This window comes from Calypte anna, chromosome W (genome assembly GCF_003957555.1).
Source record: "Calypte anna isolate BGI_N300 chromosome W, bCalAnn1_v1.p, whole genome shotgun sequence".
NCBI classification, from domain to species: domain Eukaryota; kingdom Metazoa; phylum Chordata; class Aves; order Apodiformes; family Trochilidae; genus Calypte; species Calypte anna.
Window position 1 is genome coordinate 25,473,162 of NC_044276.1, and position 21,114 is coordinate 25,494,275.

General features: G+C 42.6%; 1 protein-coding gene across 1 annotated transcript in view; it reads right to left on the reverse strand.

Moving 5' to 3' along the window:
• Positions 1–251: 251 nt before the first annotated feature.
• The window catches only part of LOC115600136 (E3 ubiquitin-protein ligase UHRF2-like), a 91,130-nt gene continuing 70,267 nt past the window's right edge, over positions 252–21,114 (reverse strand). The window contains 2 exon segments of the mRNA XM_030468364.1: positions 252–470; positions 732–836. Of these exon segments, the coding sequence (XP_030324224.1) occupies positions 252–470; positions 732–836 (324 nt within the window).

The window sequence follows — 21,114 nt, forward strand, 5'->3', positions numbered from 1 at the left end:
TGTCGTATCAAACCCCATCGGCTCAGCAGTCATTTCAAACATACCCGATGCAGCAATATCCAGTTCTCAATGCGCCACAGCAAGTGACCTCGCTCTTACAAGAGCCACAGCACGGAGCGCCGGACTGGATTTATCGACCCGGTTCACAGTGATTCTTGCCGACCCCTCGGTACATATGATCGAAACTTTGTTTCAAGGGCCTCTTCCGTCCGGGACTATGGGTCTTATTGTGGGTCGGTCATCAAGTACTTTTAGTGGTCTTTTTGTTTTACCAGAGTCATCGACAATGATGCATTAGAAATAAAAATAATGGCTTGGACGCCTACACCACTCTGCACGATACCCGCTAAAAGTAAAATAGCACAATTGGTGTTGTTACCTTTAAATATTGATTTTTTCCCCTCAGATGTCACGCGGCAGGGCGCCTTCGGATCTACAGGCTGCCCGCAAATATACTGGACACATGCGATCTCAAAGGACAGACCATTGAAACAATGTAAACTTTTAAAATGGATGTCAACAAGTTATGTTAACAGGTCTTATTGACACAGGCGCCGATGTTACCGTCATCTCCCAAGCTAAGTGGCCGCGCCAGTGGAATCTAACTCGCACCGCACAGCCATTAGCAGGAATAGGGGGAATCGGTAACAGTTACCAGAGTGAAGATGTTATTCAAATCATTGGTCCTGAGAACAGGGTAGCTAGTACTTGACCCTTTGTATTGCCAGTACCATTGAATCTGTGGGGAAGGGATGTTCTGTCACAATGGGGATTGCATTTAGAAACGGTTTTTTAACGAGGGTCACTGATGAAGGGCGTGAAATTCCACAATTAACCTGGAAAACACAGGAGCCAGTGTGGGTGAATCAGTGGCCCTTATCAGAAGAAAAACTCACCGCCCTAGAACAATTGGTACAAATTCAATTAAAAAAGGGACATGTAGTTCCAACTTTCAGTCCGTGGAATACTCCTGTTTTTGTAATTAAGAAAAAATCAGGTGGTTGGAGATTATTGCAAGATTTACGAAAAATTAATGCTGTTATGGAGCCAATGGGAGCGTTACAACCAGGTCTCCCTTCACCAACAATGATCCCGCGGGAATGGAATTTGATTGTTATTGATTTAAAAGATTGCTTTTTTGATATTCCTTTACATCCTGATGATGCACCTAAGTTTGCCTTTTCTGTGCCTAGCCTTAATATGGGAGCACCTCTTAAACGCTACCATTGGACGGTTTTACCTCAGGGCATGAAAAATAGCCCCACAATCTGCCAGTGGTATGTGGCCAAAATATTGGCCCCAGTACGTCTTGAATTTCCAACTGTAATATTGTATCATTATATGGATGACCTGTTAATTGCTGCTGCCACTGAGGGTGATTTACAAAAAGCAATAGAATCTGTGTTAACTGCCATCGATCAGGCAGGCTTGAAAGTCTCACCAGAAAAAATTCAAAACCAAACCCCCTGGAATTATCTCGGGTGGAAAATTACCAATCATTCCATAATTCCGCAAAAGCTATCTATTAATACTCAGCCACACTGCATGATGCTCAAAAACTTTTGGGATCTATTAATTGGTTGCAACCCCTTCTGGGTATTTCAAATTCTGAATTGGCTCCTCTATTCGATCTTCTTAAAGGAGACGCGGATTTAATGGCTCCCAAACACCTCACACCCTCTGCGGAACTAGCATTACAGAGAGTTTGCAGGGCCATCGAACAGAGGCAAGCCTCTCGGTGGGACCCTGATTTATTCTTTCAATTAATAATTTTAGAGGATGGTGTAAAATATTGTGGCATGATTTTTCAATGGGACACCACGCTTACAGATCCATTGTTGATTTTAGAGTGGATTTTCCTGCCGAATCAATCCTCTAAAACTATTTTACAGCGACCAGAGATGTTTTCTCAAATCATTATGAAAGCCAGAGAGCGACTGTTAACTCTTTCTGGCAGATCTTTCTCTACAATTTATATGCCTGTTACTGAATTGTATCTTTCTTTTCTTCTACAGAATTCACTTCCTTTTCAGATTGCCGTACAGGACTTCACGGGACAATTTTCAAATCATTTTCCTCCACATAAACTCTTTTGATTGTCCTTTTCCCTTGCAGAAGTTCCAAAGAGAAGTGAAATTCCTTTACAAGCAATTACTGTGTTTACAGACGGTTCAGGTATCTCTCATAAAGCTGCAATTGTATGGAGAGACCCTGAAACCAAGGATTGGCAATCTGATATCACCTTTCACCCAGGTTCTCCTCAGCTTGTTGAATTAGCAGCTGTGACTAGAGCCTTTTTTCTTTTCAATAACCAACCTTTAAATATTATTACAGACTCAGCTTATGTAGCAGGTATCGTGCTTCGAGCAGAATCTTCAGTCCTAAGAGACATTTCCAACTTGCAACTGTATAATCTGCTCAGAGCACTGATTGATCTTATCAACAAACGGCAACACGCCTTCTTTATTATGCATATCAGGTCTCACAAGTGCCTCCCAGGCTTTGTAGCCGAAGGAAACAGAGCGGCTGACCTGTTAACAATGTCAGTGTCTCCTCTTCCCAATCACTTTGAACAGGCTCGCCTAAGTCACAGATTTTTTCATACAAATGCTAAAGGGCTCCGCAGGCAATTTGGTCTGACTTCACAACAGGCAGCTGATATCTTATCTGCTTGCCCTGATTGTCAACAATTTACTTTTCAGCCTTTAGCAGGAGGAGTTAACCCTAGAGGACTTCAAAGCCTTGAACTCTGGCAAACTGATATTACTCATTTTTCCGAATTTGGTCGTCTTAAGTACATACACTCTTCCATTGATACCTTCTCCGGAGCTATTTATGCATCATGCCATACAGGAGAGAAGGCCAGAGACGCCAAAAAACACTTTTTAAAAGCATTTGCCTCTCTAGGAGTTCCTCAAACAGTTAAAACAGACAATGGCCCTGCCTATTCTTCTCAGCTTTTGAAGACCTTTTTTGCAGAATGGGGAATTAAACATGTGACAGGTATCCCCCATTCTCCGACAGGTCAATCAATTATTGAATGCTCCCATCAGTCCCTTAAGGCACTGTTACTAAAACAAAAAGGAGGAACTGGTGGACTGATAAATACACCAGAAGAAAGATTGCAAAAAGCTATATATACTTTTAATTTCTTGAATTGCTTTTCAGACAATGCCCCACCAATTACAAAGCATTTTGCAAGTAACCATCTTTTTAAATTTCAGGAAAGACCCCCTGTGTTAGTACGGGATTTGGAGTCCGGGAAAGTTGAAGGCCCATTTCCTTTAATCACGTGGGGCAGGGGCTACGCTTGTATCTCCACAGAAGCAGGACCTAAGTGGTATCCGGCAAGGAACATCCGCCCATATCGAGAAGGACAACCGAAGGAACAGAAGTAGCACAGATCTCTCAGCACACGCAAAATGCTATACAAATGGCTTTGTATGTTGCAATTGTTTGTATGTTGTTATGCTGTATTAGAAATCTCTCCAAGGCGAAACATGTGGGTAACATGGGCAAATGCAACTGGCACCACTGATTTTTGCATTGCAATGGCTTCCGCTACAGACCCTTTCCGTACCTGCCTTATAGGTATCCCAGGTTTTAATGTTTCTCTGTTTGCTGACTTTTCAATTGGATCCTGCAAAGCAAGCCCTTCACTTGGAAATTGTTCAGCAGAACTGATTTTGGGGCTGAAAAAATCCCTCCCCTGGGATCCACAGGAATTAAATCTATTGGGGTCCCAGGCAGTCGGCAACGTATCAGGAAACTGGACACCTACTTGCATAGCTTTTGGTCCTAAGTATGCTGCTAGGGCATACCCTGATACCTGGCCAGACATCAGTCCTACATCTGGAGATTATAGACTGGGATCAGGATATTGTGGGTACAATGGGTCGGAGCAAATGCCGGTAATAGGGACAACACATAACCCCAAAGCTAACATTAAACTTATTTGGGTTAATGAAACTGCTAAGCCTTTACCCCCCGGGGTATTTCTGATCTGCGGTGATAGGGCCTGGCAAGGCATCCCCCGTAATGTTGTAGGTGGACCTTGCTATTTAGGCTCGTTAACCCTTTTTGCTCCTCTCTATGCTGAATTAAGGCAGCTTGTAAACCCTATATATCGTGCTCGTAATGCAAGAAGTATTGGCCTCACACCGCAGTGTGATGATAATGTTAGGCTTTTAAGTGTAGCTGCTAGAACTGCTTTAGCTCTTTTTATTCCTGGTGCTGCCGCAGGAAATGCGCTTACTAACCTAGCTAGATTAGCATGTTGGGCTGAAAAGCAAGCAAATATTACTACTGAGATTTTAGATAACCTTTTAATGGATCAAAATAGTTTGCGACACGCTTTATTACAAAATCGCGCTGCTATAGATTTTTTATTGCTAGCCCAGGGTCATGGCTGTCAGGAGTTTGAAGGCATGTGCTGTATGAATCTTTCTGATCATAGTGAGAGCATCCACGCCAGCATCACGCAGTTGAAGCAACACACACAGAAGATTCAGCAACAAATAAACCCTCTTGGCGATGCTTTCACAACCTGGCTTCATGATATGGGACTTAAAGGATGGCTTTTATCTTTAGTTAAAACTCTGTTATGCTGGGATTGTTATTGTGATTTTGCTTTTGTTATTGCCTTGTCTTTTTCAATGTATCCAGGGAATGCTTAATAGAACTGTTTCTAAGGTTTTTTTTGTGCAACAGAAGGGGGGAGATGTAGGTACAAAGGTGGTATGCACAGACAGTGCAAAACAACCGATGGAGACAAGCTGTTTGTCATACAAACCGTGGGACAAACATAGTCCCGAGCTATGCTAGATAAGCATGGAACTTCCTGAATAAGCAGCCCCCTGATTGTGAGATTGTCTTGAAGGGATTAGTGATATAGATAAGGTGCGATTTCTTTCCTTGGGTAAATCACCATTGTAAAATAGTAAGATAAGAAAAAAGTATATAACTGCATGTAAGGATACGAATAAACAGATTTAGTTTGCATCAAACTGTTGTCCCCGTCCTTGCTGCGGCACTGTTAATTTCAGCAAGTGCAACTACTTACAAGAGGCTTAGCTAAAAGCAAAAGTACAAGACAGAAAATCACGTTTATCCTGGCCCAAACCAGGACAGGGGGTCTTTGGATGAAGTAAGAAGTCTTCCTCAAACTTGAACCCTTTACCTTTCTTGTTTTCGCCAACTTCATTATCTTGTTACAGAGCAAAATTAAACCCTAGCCATAATTTTTCCCTTATCTGCTGGTTGTGGCATTTTTATGTTGTCTCTGTGCAGATGTTCGCATTCTTTTGGTGCCTAGTTAGCCTTGGCAGTGCCTTGTTTTAAGAACAAGACCCACGCTTCAATTATCGCCGAGACAGAAGTTAGTCTCGTTAAGGCCTTGTGTTGCTTACACCGGTTTTCTAGAAAAGTGCATGTCTCAATTGCTTTGCCTAGCCCCATATTCACTTTCTTCTTAGTTTAATTCTGAATTTAGTGGTTAGGAATACAAATTCATTAACATCATATATCACAATCCCCTGTTTTCTTTTTTAGAACCATTCTGAATTGGTATTCCTTTTAATAACTCTATTCCTCAGAACTTGAGGATACATAAGTATGACACAAGTTGCACCCATACTTACAAGATTCACATTTAAATGTATCATTTTTACCATGTAAACACCATTTACAGGAACACAAATTGATATCATCTTCTTCTTCTTCCTCTTCTTGATATTCCTCACCTGTATTTACCACTAACAATTTAAGGGTTTCATTTTTTTACATTTTGGACTTCTGATCGGGCAAATTGTGTCATCCAAGGTATTAAACATGGTATAATTAACAATCCCAAAAATCCCTAACACCACAATCTCAATTTTTACCATCCAATCACCTCCCAGGAATTTTTTCCAAATTCCTTCAAAATTTATTTCTATCCTGGTCTGAACTGGAACGTGTGCAAGTTTCTTCATTTCCTGTACCAGTTCCTGTACAGCTTTTCCTTCATCATCTATTTCCAAGCAGCAATTAGTTACCTTGAATTCCCACACACACCCCTCCTTCTTGTGCTAACAAATAATCTAAAGCTAAACAGTTCTGATATAGAAAGGTTCTTGTTTGTGTATTTTGTTTCTCAACTAGCTCTAAAGCATCCCCTGTTTTATTTACAACAATTTCTAACACAGCGTGTAATCTAATGATTCTATTGAGCATATAAATTGGAGTTCAGTATCCATACATACCATCCTCAGCCCATGTAGCTGGATCATAATATGCAATTATTCTTTCAGAAGGCCATTCATCATTATCCCAGTTACCTATCTGTAATTCATTCTTGATTCGTCACCTCCTTAGTTCTTCGGCCTCTGCACATACTTGCACTCCAAGTCGTTCTCCCTTACTTATAGGTAACAGAAAAAAGCTGGGTCTGATTGTTCCTAAAACACAAGATCCTGGCCAATTTTTTGGTAAGAATGCATAAGCGAATTGTCCACAAATCCAATACTGGCCCTAAGGAGTGGGCCACCCCTTTGATATACTGATTCCATCAGTCCAATTTGTAAATGCTCGTGCCATTTCAAGAGGCGTTCCCCATTTATCCCACATTTTTCTCGTTTCATTCCAGAGGTAACGTCTTTCACACTCAAGGTTGCCCACTGGTATGCCATCCCCTAAATTTTGCCAGCAACTTCTTCCAATTGTAGAGGTTTGTAATACCCACTGGTGTTTCTTGTTACCTTTTTCAATCTGTTCCCATGTCTTTGAATCAGTTATGTTTCTCTCTCTTGCTTCCCAGGGCCCTCGGTCTCCTTGATTTGTTATCCACAAACATAACAACTAGTGACATTCAAAGATTTAGCAATGTTTTCAGCCAAGTTTACAAAAAGGTTTTTTGTAATTGTGGGAATTTCATATTTCACCCCAGTTTCCAATTCATGATAAAATGAGTTAAAAAGCAACCTGTGCTGTATGGATTCCCTAATTCGCTTGGTAAATGTTACATGAATCACAGCTCCTGGATCATAACCAGACCCATATATTTTTATCCCAAATTTCACCTCCAAATGTTTCCAGTGTTGAGGGTTTAGAATGGTTAGATTTAGAGGGTTACAAGCATGAGCAGTACAGTCTTTCTGCACTTCTTCTTTTTCAATTCCTTTACGGGTAGTGGCTACACATTGACTGCAATTTTTGACCAAGGTGGATGCTAGTATCCCCATCAAAATCAAAAAGGGTCCGGTAGGGATCATATTGCTCAGTGGTCACAGCCCAGAGGGGTTGCAGCCCTTGGCAGACCTTCTTCAACTGCAGCTTCTATGTCCCATCCGGTCTTGCCCCTTTTCCTATGATGGGCCAAATTAAAGAACTTAAGATAATTTAGTTTTCTCCTAACTCCACCTTATGGCATTTGTCATATGTGTCTCCACTCCCTTCTTCCCTTCCCTGTTCTTTTAGAATATTTACTTTTTTTTTTTTCTTTTTAAATAAAATTTTATCAGGTTTCTAAATTTCTGGAGTTACTATATGAAATTCCCCAATTACTTATCCGCTTGTGTTCTTTTCAGTGTGATTTTCGGTTCCCCAGGCTGGGAGGTGATCTTCCACTCCTTTACTGGTCCTTTAACTCCAGAGGCATGTGTCCACCCTTTCTCAGCAGTAGGGACAGCAGTATCTGTAGTTAATAAGACAAGAAAAAGTCCTTCCCAGAGAGGGGATAAGCTTTCTTCTTTTGATGTGTTGCAAATCCCTGGGGGGGTTGTTTGCACCAACAATCCCATTTTCCTTAACTCAACTGTTTTCCCAAAATTTCTGTATATTTTCTGATACTTGTATTCTCTGTTATGTCATGTTTTATTTGCATTCCCCAACAATAAGACATCCCATATAACATTTCATATGGTGATAACCCAGTTTCACTTTGTGGTTTTGTTCTTATATTTAAAAGTGCCAATGGTAGACATCTTATCCAAGGCATTTGAGTTTCAACCATTAATTTTGCTAATTGTTGTTTAATAGTTTGATTCATTCTTTCCACCCTGCCCGAGCTTTGCAGGTGCCAAAGAGTATGATAATCTCAGTGGTTACCCAAAGATTTGCATAGTAATTTAATTATTTTTGAAGTAAAATGTGTGCCTTGGTCAGAGTCGATACCATAAATTACTCCATATCTAGGTATTGCCTGATCTAAAAAAGCCTTTACCACCGTCTGTGCCGTAGCTCTCACTACTGGGTAAGCTTCTACCCAGTGTGTTAAATGACCCACTATTACCAATAAATATCTGATTCTTCCTACTTTAGGTAATTCAATTTGTATTTTCTCAAAAGGCCTGTGGGCAATTTTTCTTCCTCCCATGGCTACTTTTTAAAATATTTTCCTAGTAATCTTTTGACAAGTTAAACATCTTTGCCAAAATTTGCCTGGTGTGCGCTTTTGGTAACATCTTTCATCCATCAGGCAGCATCCATTTACTCTGTTCCAATTTTGGCCCCTATCTTCTCGAATTTTGACACTTCTTCAGGGGTGAATCTTTTGGTCCTTGATATGATATGGTGAGGTAAATGCAATGTGGCAAATGTGTGGTACAACAGATAGTTTACCACCCCCCACAGACACATGTTAAAAATTTACTGTCTTTTGAGCCAGGAAAGATATGCAGCAGGAAGAACTGTTGCCAGGCAGGGTGCAGTTCTCAATTGCTCCTTAATGGAAATCTCGGAGATGAAATCGGCCTGCTAAAAAAACACAGACTGCAAAAAGAGCCACACAACATAAGATAACCACACAAAATGGGATATATATATATATATATTGGGGAGTCTGGGCAGAGTCTAGGCGGAGTCCTCTCTTGGGGAGATATCGGGGGGGTCGTCAGGGGGTCTTTGGATGAAGTAAGAAGTCTTCCTCAAACTTGAACTCTTTACTTTTCTTGTTTTCGCCGATTTCATTATCTTGTTACAGAGCAAAATTAGACTCCAGCCATAATTTTTCCCTTATCTGCTGGTTGTGGCATTTTTATGTTGTCTCTGTGCAGATGTTCGCATTCTTTTGGTGCCTAGTTAGCCTTGGCAGTGCCTTGTTTTAAGAACAAGACCCACGCTTCAATTATTGCCGAGACAGAAGTTAGTCTCGTTAAGGCTTTGTGTTGCTTACACTGTTTTTGTGGAAAATTATAGGTCTCAATTGCTTTGTCTAGCCTCATATTCACTTTCTTCTTAGTTTAATTCTGAATTTACTGGTTAGGAATACAAATTCATTAATATGTATTACAATCATATATCACAGGAGGGGGTGTGTCCCTCTATGTTAGGGAAGGTCTTGACTATCTTGAGCATTTTAATGATGGTGATGACAGGACTGAATGCTTATGGGTAAGAATTAGAGGGAACGGTAACAAGGCAGATACCATAGTAGGGGGCTGTTATAAACCATCCAACCAGAGTGAGGAGGTTGATGAAGTGTTCTACAAGCAGCTGGGTAAGCTTTCAGATTTGCTTCCCCTTGTTCTTGTGGGAGACTTCAACTTATCAGATGTTTGCTGGAAATATAATATAGTAGAGAGGAAGCAGTCCTGGAGATTCTTGGATTGTGTGGAAGATAACTTCCTAACACAGCTGGTGACTGAGCCAACTAGGGAAAGCTCACTGCTATATCTACTGTTTGTGAACAGAGAGACTAGTGGGAGATGTAAAGGCTGGTGGTCGTCTTGAACAAAGTGACCATGAGATGGTTGAGTTTTCAATTCTTGGGGAAGTAAGGAGTGAGGTCAATAGAACTTCCTCCCTGGGCTTCCAGAGGGCAGACTTTGATAAGTTTAGGAGATTGCTCCATGGTATCTCCTGGGATATAGTCCTCAAGGACAAAGGAGTCCAGGAAGGCTGAACAGTCCTCAAGAGGGAAATCCTTAAGGCACAGGAACAAACTGTACCTGTGCATCTTAAAACAAACTGGCGTGGTACAAGACCAGCCTGGCCGAACAAGGAGCTTTGGGCAGAACTCAGGAAAAAAAAGGAAAGTCTATTGGCTGTGGAAGGAAGGGCAGACAACTCGGGAAGATTACAAAGTTGCTGTGAACATATGTAGGAAGAAAATTAGAGAGGCCAAAGCTCAGCTTGAATTTAATCTGGCCAATATCATTAAAGATAATAGAAAGAGTTTCTATAAATACGTAAATAGTAAAAGAAGAGCTAGGGAGAATCTCCCCCCTCTACTTGCCCTGGGAGGGAAACTTGTGACCGAGGACAAGGAAAAGGCCGAACTGCCGAGTGCTCATTTTGCCTCAGTCTTCGTGAATGCCAATTGCTCCCTGAGGGTATAGCTCCCTGAATTGGAAGACCAAGGTAGGGAGCAGAATGAAGCCCCCATAGTCTGGGAGGAAATGATCAGTGCCCTGTTGTGCTGCATAGATGTGCACAAGTCTATGGGACCAGATGGGATCCACCCGAGGGTACTAAAGGAGCTGGCAGAAGTGCTCACCAAGCCACTCTCCATTATTTATCAACAGTCCTGGCGAACTGGGGAGGTCACAGTAGATTGGAAACTGGTAAATGTAACGCCCATCTACAAGAGGGGCTGAAAGGATGATCCAGGGAACTACAGACCTTTCAGTTTGACCTCGGTGCCAGGAAGGGTTATGGAGCAGGTCATCTTGAGTACCATCACACGATACATACAAGACAACCAGGTGACTAGTCCCAGTCAGCATGGGTTCATGAAAGGTAGGTCCTGTCTGACTAACCTGATCTCCTTCTACAACAAGATGACTCTCCTAGTGGATGAGGGAAGAGATGTGGACATTGTCTGTGGACTTTTACTAAGCTTTTGACACTGTCTCTCACAGCATTCTTCTTCAGAAACTTATGGCACTTGTCTTGGATAAATATATTCTGCATTTGATAAAAAATTGGCTGGATGGTCGGGCTGAAAGAGAACTAAACCTGGCTGGTGACCGGTCATGAGTGGTGTCCCCCAGGGTTCAGTGCTGGAGCCTGATCTCTTTAATATATTCATTAATAATTTGGATGAGGAGATTGAGTGTACCCTCAGTAAATTTGCAGATGACACCTAGGTGGCTGTGTCAATCTGCTGGAGGGTAGGGAAGCCTTACAGCGGGACCTAGACAGGTTAGACCAATGGGTCAAGGTTAATTGTATGAGGTTTAACAAGGCCAAATGCAAGGTCTTGCACCTGGGTCATAAGAACCCCATGGTAAGCTACAGACTTGGGGAAGTGTGGTTAGATAGCTAAAAGTTGGAAAGGGACCTGGGGGTATTGGTTGATAGTTGACTTAATATGTCAGCAGTGTGCGCAGGTGGCCAAGAAGGCCAGTGGCATCCTGGCTTGTATTAGGAACACTGTGGCCAGCAGGAGTAGGGGGGTGATCGTCCCACTCGGCTCTGGTGAGGCCACATCTTGAGTACTGTGTTCAGTTCTGGGCACCTGACTATAAGAGGGACATAGAAGTGCTGGAGCATGTCCAGAGAAGGGCAGCAAAGATCATTAAGGGCCTGGAGCACAAGTCCTATGAGGAGCAGCTGAGGGAGCTGGGGTTGTTTAGTCTGGAGACAAGGAGGCTGAGAGGAGACCTTATTGCTCTCTTCAACTATCTCAAGGAAGGTTGGAGCAAGGAGGGAAACAGCCTCTTTTCCTTAGAGGACTGTGATAGGACCAGAGGAAATGGATGGAAGCTGTGCCAGGGGAGGTTTAGGCTAGATGTTAGGAAACATCTTTTCACTGAGAGGGTTGCCACTGGGGAGGCATTGGAATGGCCTGCCCGGGGCAGTGGTGGAGTCACCATCCCTGGAGGCATTCAAAAGGCGTTTGGACCTGATCCTTAAGGACATGGTTTAGTAGTTAGCTTATGGTGTTGGTCAAAGGTTGGACTGGATGATCTTGGAGGTCTCTTCCAACCTAAAACATTCTGTGATTCTGTGACCTTAGTCTCTCTGCTCCAGCATTGTTCTCCTCAGATGTTGCTTTCTCTTCTGGTGGCATTCTCTCCCTTCAAGTGTTTCTTTATCTCACCTCTCCCTCTCCTCTGCCCTGCTCTTAATCACTATGTGTTTCCCCTTCTTGAATATGTTCACAGAGGGGAACATCTTTTATTTACTGATAGCCTGAGGTGGGGCGAGGCATTTTGAAGCAGCGAGAGGTATTCAGAAGCTACTTACATGAGCTACTCCTGGGGAACCCCTTCCCTGCTACCAGAAACGGAACCACATCAACCCAGAACACTGTCTATATTTTTACCCATGAGTTTCTTTTGCTCCTCTGATTCTTTCTCTGTCTTGCTGGGATGGGGAGTTGTTGGGAAACTGTCTTGAAGAAAAAAGACATGTGAGCAATCCTGACTATTTAGCTTTATCTAGAGTAAGCTAAGGGCCTTGAGGCCCAGCTGCAAGGTGTCCAGGTTTGGGCCAGGATAAAGGTGATTTTCTGTGTTGTACTTTTGCTTTTAGCTGAGTGTCTTTAAGTAGTTGCACTTGCTGAAATTACAAGCAAGTTTCTCAGACAGTGTGTGCTTCTAGGACTGATAACACTTGATGTTTATAGTTACTGCTAGAGACTGGTATGCAGAGCCAAGGACACTGCTCAGCTCTGAGGAAAACTTTTACCCTCCAGAAGGAAGAAAGAGATCCCACCTGCAGCCCTCCTTTGGGGAGGAACGGACAAGATAGATGCCAGAATTGACCAAACAGAGTATTCCATCCCATATACGTCATACTCAGTATAAATTTGAGGCATCACGAGGGCCAAGCCAAGATTTCCTGATTTCCTGCTTCCCTTCCTTCACCCGGCATCCTGGAAGGATTCTGTCCATTCCTCTGCCTGTGGTCCTGATCCGTGCCAGCCCATGTCTGTGTGTTCCTGCCTCCAGTTCCCGACTGCTGCCGACTCCAGGAGTCCAGCCTGGACTTTCCCAGGGCTGCCCTGCAGCCTCGGTGGTGATGTGAGGGTTATTGGGGGAAGACGGGGGAAGGAATGTGGTATCCATTTTCCTGTATATTTGTATATATTTAGTAATTTTTCCTATTTATCATTACTGTTTCATTAAAGTTATGTAGTTTAGTTTCCAACCCATAAGCCTCTCTCCCTTATTCTCTCACCTTTCTTTATCAAGGAGGAGAGTGAGATTAATAGAGAGCGTCATTCGGTTTAATTGCCGGGCCAGTGTTAAACCATGACACAAGCTTACTGAAATATGAGCTATGGGAAAAAGATAAGGGAGCTGGCATCAGAAAAGGATAACAACAGGATAATGATGTAGCCAGCTGAAGTTCTGTGAGAACAGGATTTGTGGCCAAGATATAGCCACTTGCAAGATATCATTATATAAACAAGGGCTTTATATAAAGCGAGTGTGAATTGTTAATAAATTACTTCACTTTAACCATATTGGTAACTACGTGTTGTCCTAAAGCCTCTGCGGATTTTCTACATTTGGCGCCTCAACAGGGACGCTCTCGCTGTTGCTTCCAGGAGCGATGAAGACAGCTGGGATGAGAGGGTAGCAAGAAAGCCAACCAAAGCAATGGTGTGGCAGGAGTGGAGAAGCCAGTCGAAAGGAGACTGCTGCCCCAGCAGTCTATGTAGCTGGTTCCCGGCTACGGAATGAAAGAGGTAACTCAGAATTGAAGAATCTTGCCAGGAAAAAGGTGAGTGGCTGGGGAGGAGATGGGGTCTACACTCTCTAAAGAAGAAGAGGCAGTAGTTAAGCTCCTCCAATGTATTCTCTCTAAGAGAGATTTATCACACAAAGGCAGGACCTTACGTGAATTACTGAAATGGGCACGGGATAGAGACTTGATCCCCTCGATGGGTACCGTTTATGAGCTACCTACTTGGGAAGCCATAGGTACTGCCCTATGGGATAAAATTAGCGATGGAAATAAGGAGGCAGGATGCTTAGCAACACTCTGGAAATTGATTAGAGAAACCTTAAAAGAAATGAAAAGTGAGAGGGCAGCAGCAGCCTCAGCATTTGCTGCCTTAACGCCTGATCTACCAGTACCGATGAATGCTCAAAATATGGACTTGACGTCTAAACAGTTATTTGAGACACCTAAAATACCCTTACCAGCACCTGAAGGGGCTATACTGATTCAAGCTCAGCCAACTGTGCCATTTGACCCTGGGGGTCGGATGAAAAGCAAAAATGGGACCGAGAAGCAAAACCAAAAGCGACCGAAAACACCACCAGAATCATCGGAGGACCCAGAGGGAGAGAAGACGGAGAACACTGTTGCCATCAATTAATCCTCTGCTTCACCTGTCACCACCATCAGTTCCTGCTATAGAGCAACAACCAAGGAAAGAACTGGGACTCAGATACAAGCAACTATGGGAACTGCCGAAGAAACTGAAAGAACTGGAGACCAAGGATGAGTATACCCCTGAAAAAAAACCCTAGTTTTTGCTCTGGGGAACATTGTGAACAACCCAGGGGCACTAATCCATTTTTACCCCCTGATCCATTCCCTATTCCTGCTCCTACTTCCCTTAACCCTTTAATACCCACTGCTCTACGTCTTACAGATCCAACAGGGGGAGGGGAGGGGGGGGGGGATAGTAGGGGAGGTGGGAGTATGGATCCGGTATCTAGATTGAAGGGAATTATTCAAAATGCTGTAGTTGAAGGAGAAATGGTTCCCAGTATGGGTCCGATGGCTTTTCCAGTGATTGTGGGACCAGGGGGAGGGGGGAAGTGGGTCGCATTAGATTGGAAAATGATAAAAGAGGCCAAAGCTGCCATTACACAATATGGTTTGAAATCATCATTTACTCCTTCTCTTTTGCAACATCTTTTTACTGCTCAATTGTTGGCGCCATATGACACAAGGGTGCTCATTAATACTCTGTTAACTCTTTCTCAACAACTGCAATTTCATCATAAATGGCAAATGCTGTGTGAAAATGCAGCTGTGATTCCTAGACAGAACACCGATGCATTACATGGAGTGCAAGCACAAATGTTACTCAGTGCTTGTCCTTTTGTACGTGCAGATTTGCAGGCATGGTTTCAAACTGAAGTGTTACAACTTTCACAAGAATTGGCGTTTAAAGCTTTGCAAACTGTGCATGGTCCTGCACAGGCGGCCCCCTCTTTTACAAATATTAAACAGGGGGGAGCAGAGCCATATTCAAAATTTGTGGATCGCTTATATTCAGTGATAACATCACATCTGGATATGTCAGCAGAGATGAAAAAAAATTTTTTTATATGTCAGCATATGACAATGCTAATGAAAAAACTCTAAACGTGCATTAGGACTACTCCCAAAAGGTGCTATAGCAGCTCAGTTGTTAGAAGTTTCTGAGTGAATGCTAGAAGCAGATAAGATAAAGCTGATTAAGGACCATCACTGCAATATGGTTCTCAATATTGATGTATATTGTGCTGCCTGGCGCACTGGTATTTCATACAGAGATAAAAAAAACAAAACAAAAACAAACAAACAAAAAAAAACTTGGTTGGTAATTATACTTGCAGTTTTGGTTTGGGAGATTGTACCACTTCATTTTATTTTAGGCTAACTTCACCAGATTTTAGTAGCAATAGCATTTCATTTTTGAATCTTCTGGTGGGTGTTGTTAATTTTTCTCATATATTGGTGAGGAGTAAGAAAAATAAATACAGTTATGAGAATGAGTATGCATTTTTGGAGGTCGAGAGTTGCTGCGGAGAGTGGGAGCTGCTCCTCGTACAGAGAGCTCCCCCACTCCTGCCTCTGCAGTTGCTTCTCACCCCCCCGCACACACTGCTGCTGCTCAGAAAATGAGCCCTGCTGCAGACACCACAGCAGAGAAGAAAAAAAAAAGAAAAAAAAAAAAGAAGAAAAAAAAGGAAAGAAAGAAAAAGAAAAAGAAAAAAAAGAAAAAAAAAAAGAAAAAAAAAAAGAAAAAAAAAAAAAAAAGAAAAAAAAAAAGGTGGTGGTGGGGAGAGTGTGTATTTGCTTTTTATAGGCTTGGAAATCTGTCTCTAAAGAATTTTATTAGGGCATTTTGGGCCTCAGTTTGACGGACACAGAGGAAACCAGGACTACACCATGCTGTGACCCAGGATGGGTCTGGGGACGCTTTTGGGGCCCCCCGACGAATTTTTGTCGGATAAGTCTCCTCTACTCCCTTGGCTCTACGCACCAGTGGACATCTGACCTTCCTCATACTAAAAGGGTATTTAAGTCCTTCCACTGCAGTGTGAAATGTGCTTTTCTTATTGTGTTGTATTGATAACAGGCTTTCGTTAATGTTGTAATTCATGTGATCGTTTATATGTTGATTATGGGATCCCTCGTCTATATCTTGATTGTTAATTGTGCTATTCTGTTGCACTGCTAAGCAGATGAATTTACTTCTGATATTTTAACACAGATGCTAAAAGATGTTGATAGTGTCAGACATGCAATTTTACAATATTGTGCTGCCACTGACTTTTTATTGTTAGCTTTTAGGTTATGTTTGTGAAGACTTGGATGTAGTGTATTTGCATAAATTTATCTGATCATTCAGAGTCAATTCACAACAAAAAGCGATTGATTAAGATAACATGATAAAACTAACTGTTGCATATACTGGGTTAAATGAATGGTTAAACTGCTTAAGGATGTGGGGATAGCTTAGAGATTTAATTAGACAAGGTTTATCAATTAAATTATTATTGGTTTTGATTATTAGTATGTTATTATTGCTTTTGAATTATTAGTATGTTGTTTATGGCAATGTATCATTAGCATGTTATCTCACATGATGAAGTAAGTCAGGATTGCTCAAAAATAAAAAGGGGGATATGTTGGGAAACCGTCTGGAAGAAAACAGACGTGAGCAATCCTGACTATTTAGCTTTAGCTAGAGTGAGCTAAGGGCCTTGAGGCCCAGCTGCAAGGTTACTGAAAGATGAGCTATGGGAAAAAGATAAAGGATCTGGTATCGGAAAAGGATAACAACAGGATAATGATGTAGCCAGCAGAAGTTCTGTGAGAACAGGATTTGTGGCCAAGATATAGCCACCTGCAAGATATCATTATATAAACAAGCGTTATATATAAAGCAAGTGTGAATTGTTAATAAATGAGCAATGATAAAGGCACTGGTCTTGAGCCTAATCTGGTATTTGGGCCCTACATTGTTGCTCTCCCAGTACTCCAGGAACCTTCTCATGGAAACAGTTAACAGTTACACCTTTCTCCTCTGGTATCTGTCCACCATGATGCACATGTTTTGGAGGCGCATTCAAAGCTACACCACCTGGGGTTCCCATCATCTAAAAGGACATAATGTTATCTATACTATTCTGTCCTTATAGTGTTAGCTCTAATAAATAGAGTTTTAAGTGATATCTTACAGTGTATGAGTGTCTTTCTTACTGGGATAATAACATACCAGCATCTCTGGGTGACAAACAATTGCCGGAACACCTGTAGTACATCGATATCATCATGTGGGGTAATACGGCAAAAGAAGTCTTTGAGAAAGGTAAGAGGATAATCCAAATTCTTCTAGAATCTGGGTTTTCTGTAAAAAGAAGCAAGGTCAAGGGACCCATAGAAGAGATCCAGTTCCTGGAAATTAAGTGGCAAGATGGTCATTGCCACATCCCAATGGACATGATTAACAATATAACAGCTATGGCCCCATCAACTAACAAGAAGTCCTTTCAAGGAACTGCGGGTTTCTGGAAGATGCATATTCCTGGTTACAATCACATTGTGAAACCTCTCTACAAGGTTACCCGAAAGAAGAAAGACTTCAAATGGGGCTCCAAACAACAAACCGCTTTTGAACATATTAGAAAGGAGATTGTGCAGGCAATGGCCCTTGGACCAATTTGAACAGGGCCAGACATTTAAAAATGTTCTCTACACTGCAGCTGGGAATAATGGTCCTACCTGGAGCCTCTGGTAGAGAGCTCCAGGGGTGTCTCAAGGTTGACCCCTAGGAAAGAATCCGAGGCCAGCTATACTGTAACTGAAAAGGAGATATTGGCTGCATATGAAGGAGTTAGAGATGCTTCAGAAGTGATTGGTACTGAAGTGCAGCTCCTCCTGGCATTCCAATTACCAGTACTGGGCTGGATGTTCACAAGTAGAGCTGCTCCTCTTCCTCATGCCGCTGATGCTACATGGAGTAAATGGATTGCATTAATCTCACAATGGGCTCAAACAGGAATCCACGATCATCCAAGAACTGTAGAAGTGATCACAGACTGACCAGAAGGCACACACTTTGGAATGTCACCAAAAAAAAGTGGTAAAATGGGCTGAAGAAGCCCCACCATGTAGCGGGAAGAGCCTTTCTTGCTCCTGAGGCTTGATGAGCATACATCAGTGTAGCAGGAAGGAGCCTTACTTGCTCCTGAGGCTCGACTAGCTGCTGACCTCTCCATTGCCTCGCACAAGAGTGAGCTCCTCCCTGTGGGTGTGTGTCCCACCTTTATTGGCCCCCTGGTAATAGGGGGCCTGCCCTAACCAGGCACAGGTGGACTCACACCCACTCTTTGGCAACTCAAGGCACCTGGTTTATCTTGTTTCTCTACACCACCATAAGATCAACTATCAGGATGAGAAGCAAAGTGTCTGCTACTATAAGGAGCTGTAAAAAAGAGCATACAGAGAGAAACCTGACCAATACGTTTCAGGAACACACCTGGTAAGTCACATTAATTGGTAACAATATGTGGAGTTCAAGAATGCTTTTCTTTCAGTTGGGAGGAAAAAAAAAATGGAAGGGAAAAAAAGCACACAGACACATAAAACTTGGCCAATTAACATGAACAAAGACGATAAACAGAAACAAACCTGGTCAGCCACTCTAATTGATAGGCTATTAAGAAACTGCAGGCAAATGGGACTTCACAACTGATAAGGAGGTTCTAGGATGTTGGAAGGGGGGGTCAGTGGAACTATTTCATCTGAGGAGGCAATGCACAGGGTAAAGTAGTGGAGGGGGAGACAGAAAAGAGTAAAAAAGGGGCCAGTCAAGTGAAAAATAGAGTCAGTCAGTACACTTGTATGGTTGAGCCCCGTTTCTTATCACCGCAGTCTGTCCTATTTTCTTATTACATTTTTTTTCTTAACTATCTCTTTGTCTAATCCCACTATCTACCTTGTGTGTAGGTGTGCTGCAAGGACTATGTGCCAGATCCTGGTGAGACCTCTGTGTGTGTGTGTGAAACTTGGTGCCAGCTACTGGAGTCAAACCAAGGATGTATCATAGAATCATAGAATTGGCTGGGTTGGAAGGGACCTCAGAGATCATCGAGTCCAACCCTTGATCCACTACTGCTGCAGCTACTAGGCCATGGCACTAAGTGCCACATCCAGTCTCTTTTTAAATATCTCCAGGGATGGAGAATCCACTATTTCCTGGGGCAGCCCATTGCAATGCTTGATCACCCTCTCGGTAAAGAAATTCTTTCTAATGTCCAACCTAAACTTCCCCCAGCACAACTTGAGACCATGCCCTCTTGTCTTGCTGAGAGTTGCCTGGGAAAAGAGACTGACCCCCACCTGGCTACAACCTCCTTTCAGGTAGTTGTAGAGAGTGATGAGGTCTCCCCTGAGCCTCCTCTTCTCCAGGCTGAACAGCCCCAGATCCCTCAGCCTCTCCTCATAGGATCTGTGCTCAAGTCCCTTCACCAGCCTAGTTGCCCTCCTTTGGACCCGCTCGAGGGCAACTGGACACAGTACTCGAGGTGTGGCCTCACCAGTGCTGAGTACAGGGGCAGAATCACTTCCTTGGACCTGCTGGCGACGCTGTTCCGGATACAGGCCAGGATGCCATTGGCCTTCTTTGCTACCTGGGCACACTGTTGGCTCATGTTCAGCTTGTAGGTGCCCTTGGCTTGTAGTGTCAGCTATTGCAGTGAGTGAAGCCTCAGTGCCAACTGCTGAAGCGAGTGGGGGGTCTCAGCCACTAGCTACTGGTATTATGTGTGAGCAGACACTTATTAGAATCAATGTTTCCTTGCTCAGAGCCCCAAAAGGACTTGCATGGAGGCAGATGTGCAAAGTAGAAAAAAAAACATTGCCTGTTTCCAGAGTCCAAACATGAGCATTACTTTGTCTGAATCACATGTTTAAATTCACACATTTCTGGGCTGTTTCCATAAATCTCAATTTTCCAGACAATGCCCAAGAAAAACAATACGAAACCAAGAGACCACCTGTAGAAAAAAAAATCCACGAAGGCTTAAGGACAGCACGTAGTCACCAATATGGTTAAAGTGAAGTTGTCTATTAACAATTCACCCTGGCTTTATATAGAACCCTTGTTTATATAACGATATCTTGCAGGTGGCTATATCTTGGCGACAAATTCTATGATTCTCTTCTGTGCGGGGGGGCGAGAAGCGGCTGTGTAGGGAGGAGTGGGGGTGTTCTCTGTTCGAGGAGCAGCTCCCACTCTCCGCAGCAACTCTCGGCCTCCAAAAAGGCATACTCATTCTTATAACTGTGGGGTTTTGTTTTCTTTTTGTCTTACTCCTCACCAATATATGAGAAAAATTAACAACACCCACCAGAAGATTAAAAAATGAAATGCTATTGCTACTAAAATCTGGTGAAGTTAGCCTAAAATAAAATGAAGTGGTACAATCTCCCAAACCAAAACTGCAAGTATAATTACCAACCAAGTTTTTTTTTGTTTGTTTGTTTTTGTTTTGTTTTTTTTATCTCTGTATGAAATACCAGTGCACCAGGCAGCACAATATACATCAATATTGAGAACCATATTGCAATGATGGTCCTTAAGCAGCTTTATCTGCTTCTAGCATTCACTCAGAAGCTTCTAACAACTGAGCTGCTATAGCACCTTTTGGGAGTAGTCCTAATGCACGTTTAGTTTTTTCATTAGCATTGTCATATGCTGACATATAAAAAAAATTTTTTTTCATCTCTGCTGACATATCCAGATGTGATGTTATCGCTGAATATAAGCGATCCACAAATTTTGAATATGGCTCTGCTCCCCCCTGTTTAATATTTGTAAAAGAGGGGGCCGCCTGTGCAGGACCATGCACAGTTTGCAAAGCTTTAAACGCCAATTCTTGTGAAAGTTGTAACACTTCAGTTTGAAACCATGCCTGCAAATCTGCACGTACAAAAGGACAAGCACTGAGT